We start from the raw sequence: 10,000 nt of genomic DNA, 5'->3' as shown, positions 1-10,000 counted from the left end.
TTGTGTCGCTGCTTTTAATTGAACTATTCATATCTTAGACTGCACTGTAACTTTTATCCATGTATTTTTTCTTTTAATGTTTTAAATTTAAACGTAATTAATTTCTCCATGACATTTATGAGAGGGACTGCTCGAAAGTAGGATATTTAGGATATCCATCGTAGCCAGGGTTTACGATCAGTTTTTAGGTGAGTTGTACTGAGGAACAAGTATCACAGCACCGACGGGTGAAAAATAGTGTTTTGGTAACACAGGGTGTTCAGGTAACACTTAAAGACTTTGTTATGGAACGCAAAGCAGAGTAGGGTGCTAGTACACCCTCCTGAGGGTCCGATTGTGGATGTCATGCGAGCAAAACATGGTGAAAACCGTCTGAAACTCCATGACATTTATGAGAGGGACTGCTCGAAAGTAGGATATTTGGGATATCCATCGTAGCCAGGGTTTACGATCAGTTTTTGGGTGATTTGTACTGAGGAACAAGTATCACATCACCGACGGGTGAAAAATAGTGTTTTGGTAACACAGGGTGTTCAGGTAACACTTAAAGACTTTGTTATGGAACGCAAAGCAGAGTAGGGGGCTAGTACACCCTTCTGAGGGTCCGATTGTGGATGTCATGCGAGCATAACATGGTGAAAACAATCAGTCTAAATTAACAATCGGGACGGAAATGTTCGTATTTCCAAAGGGAGGTTCTGTGAATAAATAAAAAAATCAAGAACCGAAATAATTGAACTATTCATATCTTAGACTGCACCTTAACTTTTATCTTTTAATGTTTATTTTATTAGCTTTTCTTTTTAATGACTGATTTTAAATGCCATTTTCTTAATGTCTTTCATTTTTTGTTTTTCTTTTAATGTTTCTTTTATTATCTTTTACTGTTTTTAAATGCCTTTCATTTTTGTAAAGCACCTTGAATTGCCTGGTGCTGAAAGGTGCTATATCAATAAACTTGCCTTGCCTTAACAGCTGATGTGGATGAAGCCCAGCTCCACTGTAACACCTGGCAGAGCCCTGTCACATCAGCCTGCAGTCTTGGCGGAAATCCACTCCCCTCCTTAAAGGATAGACTGCTGTGCATCATTTACACACATGTGTGTGTAAATGATGTGCTTGTGATCAGCTATCCTCTTCCACACAGAGATCATGTATCCCAGCTTATCGCTTTTTATTTTCCTCCCTCCACCATGCTGGTCTTTCAGTCTGGCCTCAAATTAATAGAGTGCACTCAGTGCTGATACACTTGGTAAGTTTATTCAATCACTGGCTGCAAAAAACTCCTCTGGTGAGTCCTGCCCGCTGCAGTTATAGACTGGGACACCAAGCGTCCACAGCAACATGTGCATACAAACACACAGTCACATCGTGATGGTGATAAGCTGGATCAGTGCTGACAGCTGACAGATTAATGCTATGCTCTCATAGCTGCCTGCCATTGCTGAGTAGGCTGCACAGGCATCCTTTTAAGAGTTGAAAACACACACACACATTAAAATCACCAGCCTGTGCAACTGTATTATGTCTGATCTGTCAAAGCTGTCCTACCTTTACAACGCTGGCTGTAGAGAAAGCGGACAGTTTTGGCTTCCATCCTGTCTTCGCTGCAGTATACACACTAATTCAAACACAGACACATAGACAGGCAGACAGTCAGCCATCCATCCGCCCGGCTGACAGTGACTGTTGATGCTGCCTTTGTGTTTAACAGCTGAGAGAGCAGTTTCTCATTACCACAAAGAGAAGTGGGATATCTAAATGTGTCTGTGACCACCCCGCTCCTCCCCCTGTCTCCCCACTTCTCCCTCCCTCTCTCTCATAAACACAGACCTAAACATTGTGCCACTAGCCAGCGGCTGTGTCCACTCACTCATTCTTTTCTGATTAAGCAGTTCTTAATCATAATAGATGTTTGCAAGTTGGAACGACTGATCATAACATTCATAACATAAGAGGCATCAACATTTTTTACATTCTTTGAGGAGGAGTTTTGTGGCCTTATGGCACTACAAAAACACTCGTAGACGTAACAAATAAAAACACAGTCTGTGCTAATGACCTGGTGTGGATATTTGCTTTAACAACACATGTTACTGTCTCGTGGTCTGTGTGTGTTTGTATGTAACTTCCTCATTGCACAGCGCTGTCAATAATGGGAATTGAGTCAGTGGTCTGCCTCTCAAGGCTGCAACATAAAAACCTTCAGAATGGGGCCTTGTAATTAACCCAGCACAAAAAAACACACCACGAGAACAAACATATAAAATTAAAACAAGTGCTCCTATCCATGAGGAGAAAGAAACCATGAGTTTATCAATGGGGGTTCAGCTTGAGGGGTTACAGGAGAAATGGAGAAGAAATATGACTTAATGACCCCAATGTTTAATAGTAAAATGATGAAAACACGGAGGCCATGCACTGTGCCCTGAAGCCCCTCTAAGGCCCCGAAGATTCACGTTAGCATGGAGAGTGGTTCTGGCCGCACGCTCCATTTATAAAATATATGGCTCACCCCAAAGCTGGCCCTGAGCTCTCCACACCATACAGGGCTCGACAGTAACGAGCCCTGTATGTCAACAAAAATGTCAACCACTTCTTGGCCTTTGGTTGCCATCAGTGGCTGCTCCCGCCCCGCACCCGCGACGTGCAATACCGAACTCGCCCCGCTACCTGCACATATTGCCAATTAGTGCCGCAACCCGACCCGTCGGCACAAGGTCCGCAACCCGACCCGAACCCGCTCCTCCGCTCCCTTCATTGGCTTCCGGTAACTGCTAGAATTCACTTCAAAACACTGGTACTTGCGTACCATGCTGCAAAAGGATCTGGCCCTTCCTATATCCAGGACATGGTTAAACTGTACACCCCAGCGCGTGCTCTACGCTCTGCATCAGCCAAACGACTCGCTGCATCCTCGCTGCGAGGGGGACCCAAGTTCCCATCAGCAAAAACATGTGGGTTTGCTATCCTGGCTCCAAAATGGTGGAATGAGCTCCCCATTGACATCAGGACGGCAGAAAGCTTACACACCTTCCGGCGCAGACTGAAAACTCATCTCTTTCAACTCCACCTCGAGCGATAGAATTACTAACAAAGAACTGCTAACAGAGTACTTATATACTAATAAAGGACTGGCTTATCTATAGCCAGTTGAGTAGCACTTGAAATACTTGGCTCTATGAAACCTGATGTACTTTATGATTCTGTTTTCTTCAAGGTTGTGTCTTCCTGGTCGAATGTACTTATTGTAAGTCGCTTTGGATAAAAGCGTCAGCTAAATGCAATGTAATGAACCCGCATATATATGAGCAGTGAAAACGTGCAATTATTAACACTAGTGCTGTAGACTTCAAAATATCGTCGACGACATATTTCCGCGTCGCTACACACACGTGGGTGTGTAAACAAAGCAACAAGCAGTTCGCAATCGCACTTCAAACACAATGGAGACTGAAACGGCTACCACCTCCTCCTCACAGGATTGCGCACGAAGCCCTCAAACGAAAACATCTCGCCCTAGGTCTTCAAAAGGATGGGAATATTTTAAAGTTAGTCCAAAACGCAAAGATATTGTCATTTGCAGTCTTTGCCAAATGGAGTTGGCATATCACACAAGCACAACGGCTATGTTGGAACATTTAAAGCGGCAGCTAGCTGTGGTGGCTACCATTAGCAGCTAGCATTTGCTCTCCGATTTTTACATACAAATGGAATTACGGATTATAAATTCAATAATTTGTTTATACATAGACGTTAAAAACCTATGGATTAACCGATTCAGCCGCGTTTTTTCTCATTTTAATGCCATTGAACACGTCTTTTGATCAGATTGACAGCTACGGTGGTGAGACGATCTCCCTAGAAGCTCTGTAAAGGTACGTGTTGTGATGACTGTATTTGCTTCCCCTGTCGCGAGTCCGGATCACTCAGTGATGATACTATATACCTACATACTCTGTGGAGTCTCAGCTTTAATCGGATATCTTGTATGTGCAGCTACGATAAGTAATAAGGGTACTTTTATCTTGAGTTCTGTGCCAATGTCCGTTAGCATTTTTCGCTCATGGGTCATTTAGATGCTTCTTATGAGACTTGTGTTTTGTTTTGGTAAACATGGTTTGTATCGTCAGTTAGCTGAGATTATTTCCGTTAATCTGGTATAACACATTAATAGTTTGTTAAATATTAAGATCCCCTGAGACACAGTATCGTGAAAACAATTTTTTTGACATTAGGCCTACGTTTTTTTTACATTACGTTTTTTATGAATTGAACAACAGAAAAATAATCGTTAGATTAGTCGACTAATCGATCAAATAATCGCCCGATTAATCGTTTTCGAAATAATCGTTTCCCCCCAGCACTAATTAACACACGCAGTAGCATATTTGTCTCAAAAAGCGTGGGATGTTGGTTATTTTCTCCAACTAGGATGACACCAAAAGCCTCCCAGACGTTGGATTTTGCTCTTGAGGAAGTGTTATTGAAAATGCTGTATTCTCCGCTGGAGCTTCACCTCAGCCATTTCGAATGTGGCGCGCTCAGCAGCAGATTGATGCGCGATTATGCACGGTCCCGCGGGGGAAAGGTCTGAGGATTTAAACATTAAACTAAATTATTATTATTTTTAATATATTTATTATGCAACACCCGCGACCCGACCCGCATCATCTTTGTTTTACCCAGAACCGAACTCGGAAAAAAGCGTTACCCGACCCGATGCAGGACTCTGAGGTAAACCCGAACGAAAAGCAAAGAGGAATGTTGTCCATTCACTTCCGGTAAAAGTTCCTTCAAAAGAGTCCCGATCTTATTACTACCAAAATAAAAGTGCAAAACGAAACTTTACCATAAGAAAATATTGGCATACATTTATAATCACTTCTATAAAAAGGTAACACATTTTAAATATAGTTGGACATATTAAAGGTAATTTACAGCATTAATAATGAATATCTAATTCTTAACTGTGAATGGTTTTCATTTATTTAACATTAGAAATGTATTAGTCTGGCCAATCCAAGACTTCGATGCTGAAGGGCCAGTGGATCTATGGTGGGGGTCAGCACAAGGTCAGAAAAAACCAAATTTGAAAGGAAAACAACGGATGACCAAGAAACTAGTGACTTGCTCAATTCATTTGTGAGGGATCTGTGAAGAACATGACAACAGCTGCATTACTGGTATTTTGTATACCAGCAATTGAGGGTGGACAAGTTTACTACCACTTAGGTTTCAAATAATTGTGTTAATTACTTATTGTAAAGCATTTGAACATTCTTTTGTGTCACATGTTCATTATTAAGTTGATGTATAACTGTATAGTATCTTAATTATTTAAAATATAAGGTGTCTAAAAATGGCAACCGTATTTTCAGTTTTGGCAACCAAAAGCTGATGCCTTGTTGCCAGCATGGCAACCACTTTTAAAAGTTAGCGTTGAGCCCTGCCATAACTTGTTGATACTGGCTGTTCAACTGAATTTCCCTGAGGGATCTTAAAAAGGAATCGTTATCCATCTAGATGCTGTTATCGTCAAACAAGAGAGGAGTGTTTGCTGTACCAAGCTCCCCGTCTCTCAGCTAAGAGGGGAGAGATGCCGTCAGAATAAGATCGATGCGGGTCTTTTGGCCTCATCCCTCCTTTAAGGGTCTTCATCCCCTGATACAGTAAGAAGTGGGATGTGAACTGGAATGAGAAGCTTCCCCCCTCTAGACAGCCCAGTCACATTTTCCAGGCAGATGAGAGCAGGTCTTGTAACCATCTCTGGGATTCTACTTTACTGATGCTTTCCTTTCTATTTTTTTTTTTCCTTCCTCCTCCTCCTCCTCCTCCTCCTCCAGTGTCTGTAGTGCTGAGGGCTGTCTGGCTCTGTCTGAGCATTGTCCGTTAACTTTGTTCACCAGTCCCCCCAACATCACAGTCAAAACTCTGCAAAAAGGAGACAGGGCTGAACCTTTGAAGCACCTCTTCCTCTCTGTAGGACTTTCATTTCCTTGTACAACCTGTGTTAATGCTCTAAAATCACAGTACACCAACATTCCCATGGTTACTCCATTCTGGGTGGCAAACCATACTAGTCAACATCTGCAGTGTAAAGAAAGTGATCAAGCCATGATTCTGCCAAATTATTGAATTCTGCCAAATTATACATGAATGCCATGACCATGTCACATCATATGGCGCGTTTCCACTGCAGGCTTCGCTCGGTTTGGTTAGGCCTTATTAGGCCCGGCTCACTTTAATGCTGCGCTTCCATTACAGTTTAGGAACTGGGGTAGTTACTATAGTAACGCAGTGTAGGCGGAGCTGTGACGTCATCTTCAATGAGCGCCCCAAAAAACAACACAGCCGTTAGCTCTTAGCACTCAGAGCTCACAGCTCCTCATATCTGTTCAGAAACTAGACACAAGTTAAACAAGTACAAACCACACACTGCCTGTGTCATGGCGAATACAGTCGCTGGTTTATTTATGTCTGTATAGGCCGTTGTTGTGAGTGTGGACGGTCGGAGCATATACAACGTTAGCTTAGCCAAGCTCCATTTAGAAAACACGCATTTTAAAAGGGTTTTTCGCCTGCCGTCTGTCTGCAGACTTGTCAAAGCATTAATTCATGGTTTTTACTAACCGGTATCAGTATGTTGTTACTTTGGCATCATTTTGAAACGTGTATTACAATTAAATCACGGTCAAATATGTTCATCTTGTTGTAGTTGTAGCCCCCTCGCCAGCGATTCTCTCTCTAGTTTAGCATACTCAGCCCGACTCAGCCTGGTTGTTCCTGGCCCTAGAACCACGATTTAGTCGGGCCATAAAAAAGGTGAAAAAGTAGCCCCGGGCCAAAACTAGGACAAGTGGAAACGCAACCAAAAACTGGCCCCGCACGGCTCGGCACGCTTAAAGCGAGCTACCCGCTGCAGTGGAAACGCGCCTTTACATACTGTCTCACAAGCTGAGGGCAAACTAACAGCTCCACACTGAAGCCACTAGCAACCCTGTACAAACAAACCCTAAAAGTACTGGACCAGAAACCTAACCGCTCCCATCACTGTACCATCCTCAACAAGCATAACATCCTGAGTTGGGAAGATTTAATAAAGTATAGGAACATCATTCTGGTTTACAAAATCCTGCACAATACAGCCCCTCCACCTCTTAACTAATTGGTTACTCAACGTAACAACACCAGACTGACACTAGAAGCTCCACACGTGGCGACCTATCAGTCCCATTCAGGAAGAGTACTTTTGGTCAGTCATCATTCTCGGTCACAGCAATACAAAACTGGAATTCTCTACCCACTCAAATCAAAGACATACATACACATACCACCTTCACAGCTCACTTAAAAACAAGGTTCACTAAGAACTACACCTGCACACACTAGTCTGTGTTGAGTATGGTGTGAGTGTTACATGTTGTGTTACATGTTGTGATCATGGATGTTGCCCCTCGTTTCTGTTATGTGATTGTGATGTGCTATATGTGACATGTACTGTATAGTAACGTGTGTTGTTTATTGTTCTCTTTTATCCTCACACCGGTATCTACCTGTCTTTCCTCCTTTTTATTTTATTTTATATATTTTCTTATAACTAATGTTGTTGATATATTGTAATTGTAAGGGTGTCTATTACCATCTGCCCGGGGACAACAGCTGGAAATTAGCCATGTCGGCTAAAGCTGCACCATTTACTGTTTTTGTGACAGTTCATCGATGGGGACTGTCCACGACACTATAAATAAATAAACTAAACTAAGCTGGGAAAGCTTTAAAATAAGACCTGGATTCGCCGCCCATTGCATATGTGCTTAGTGTAATGTTACTTCCCCGCTGTAGAGACATATATATAAAACAATGTATGGCCATATTCAACAACTCGTATCGTATGTTATATGGATCTCTATTGATTCTCATGGCCTTTTTTCAAGGTCTTTCATTTTTTCCACCTGTTGGTAGGTTTTGGCCCTCAGTGTAGGTGCGGCATCATGTCATTTAGTGTGTGAATGTACACCCTCCATACGCTATGAGGTGAGAATGAAATGGCAGAAATCTCTCTAAAACAATTCCTCCAAAATCTGCCTCTCCTCATCATCCATTATTGATCCGTTTGTTTTCTCTGACCCAGAAAAAGGCAGATGAAATGGGATAGAGATGATGGATGGAGACAGTGTAACCACACTACCCTCGCTCTCAACGCCTGCTGTTAATTCTGTTGTGTGCAGACATGTTGCTGCATACAAATGTGTGGATAGATCCCCAGAAGTGAACACAACTATAAATGGAAATAAAGATCCTGCCAAAAGGCAAAGCAACCATTCATATTTTGGCAAGCACAATATGAAGTCATGTTTTCCCTGCAACCTTATTTTTTATAGCTGAAGTTTTGCAGCTGTAGCCTGTTTGGTTGAAGTGATGGCGACCGTGGATGCTGCTTTGATATTGCCTAGATCGATCCACACACACACACACACACACACACACACACACACACACACACACACACACACACACACACACACACACACACACACACACACACACACACACACACCACACACACACACACACACACACACACACACACACACACACACACACACACACACACACACACACACACACACACACACACACACACACACACACACACACACACACACACACACACACACACACACACACACACACACACACACACACACACACACACACCCTCCTCCATTACAGGACACACACGCATATATACACTTTCACACACACACGGCAACAGATTAACAAGCAGACGTGATGAGTGTTCAAGACAAGGCTTGAAATGGATGGGGAGGAAGGGCGCTTGAGGTACAAACAGAGGAACGACAAACAGACAATTTGTAATGCTTAGTTCACACGATTTAAGCCATGATTTTCCACTCAATTTTTGCAGATCCTAACCATGATACCTCGCTGAATACGACAACCTGATGAATGACAATGTCTTGTTCCCAGGTTAGAGCATTACTTCGGTGTGTCCAGTGCTGTTATAATGGACACACTAATATCAAAACCAGTGATATGAGGCTCAAGTTGAATAAAAGGGAATAATGATTTAGACACTATCTGCCAGCACTAGTTTGCCAACAAGCGGTGCCAGGTAATCAGTGAACACAGCTGTAAAAACCACACACATTCAAATCTTAACTAGTTCCAACCAAGGAGACATAGCTACCGGCGAGGTAGAGTATCACCCATTCTGATTGTGTTTGTGTGCGTGCGTGTAACTGCGTTTATGCAGTCAGGCCTGGTCTTTGTTGCTCCGGGGGCTGATACTGCAGTACAGAGCGATGGGGGAGAGGAGGGGGAGCAGGAGGGGTGGTGGTAATGGTTTAGAGTTGTACCACTGTGAGCTCATACTATTGTTCTCAGAAGAATGAAAGGAGCAGAAAGAAAAGGAGAAAGAACAGAAAGCTGTATAGTGGGTGAGTAAAGGGAGGGGGGACACTGCGTCACTGTGAATAATATGTCCATTCATCCCTGTACACACAGGAAGAGAGGACAGGGAGACAGGAAGTCAGTAGGACCAGTTCATTGCCAGTAGGGAGCACACAGGAGGGGAGGGTCGTATTAAAACAACTACAGGAAGCGTGTGTGTGTGTGTGTGTGTGTGTGTGTGTGTGTGTGTGTGTGTGTGTGTGTGTGTGTGTGTGTGTGTGTGTGTGTGTGTGTGTGTGTGTGTGTGAGTGTAGCAGGATGGGGGGTTGGACTGAGGTGTGTGTGTCTGTTTCTTCAAATGAAAGGACCTGAAGAAAAACAGGCAGCTGCGGAGTGCACCAATGTAAACCTCCGAACCTGAAACCAGGCAGGAAAAGAGGGGAGAGAGACTGAGCCAGCAAAACTGGGCCAGGGGTTTGTGTGTGTGTGTGTGTGTGTGTGTGTGTGTGTGTGTGTGTGTGTGTGTGTGTGTGTGTGTGTGTGTGTGTGTGTGTGTGTGTGTGTGTGTGTGTGTGTGTGTGTG

The 10,000-nt window shown here is 43.2% G+C and overlaps 1 protein-coding gene across 4 annotated transcripts in view; it reads right to left on the bottom strand.

Annotated features, from left to right (window-relative positions):
• srgap2 (SLIT-ROBO Rho GTPase activating protein 2) overlaps positions 1–10,000 on the bottom strand; it is a 65,937-nt gene that overhangs the window by 29,458 nt on the left and 26,479 nt on the right. Inside the window, exon 1 of one of the 4 annotated variants that reach the window (XM_034082308.2) lies at positions 1,552–1,708. The exons of the other annotated variants lie outside the window; for them this stretch is intronic. Coding sequence (XP_033938199.1) covers positions 1,552–1,597 — 46 coding nt within the window. The 5' untranslated portion in view covers positions 1,598–1,708. Of the gene's footprint in view, positions 1–1,551; positions 1,709–10,000 lie in introns of those variants that run through there. 4 annotated transcript variants of the gene reach the window in all.

This window comes from Pseudochaenichthys georgianus, chromosome 5 (genome assembly GCF_902827115.2).
Source record: "Pseudochaenichthys georgianus chromosome 5, fPseGeo1.2, whole genome shotgun sequence".
Classification (NCBI taxonomy): Eukaryota; Metazoa; Chordata; class Actinopteri; order Perciformes; family Channichthyidae; genus Pseudochaenichthys; species Pseudochaenichthys georgianus.
The sequence above is the reverse complement of the archived record's forward strand: the minus strand, read 5'-3'. Positions and strand labels throughout refer to the sequence as shown.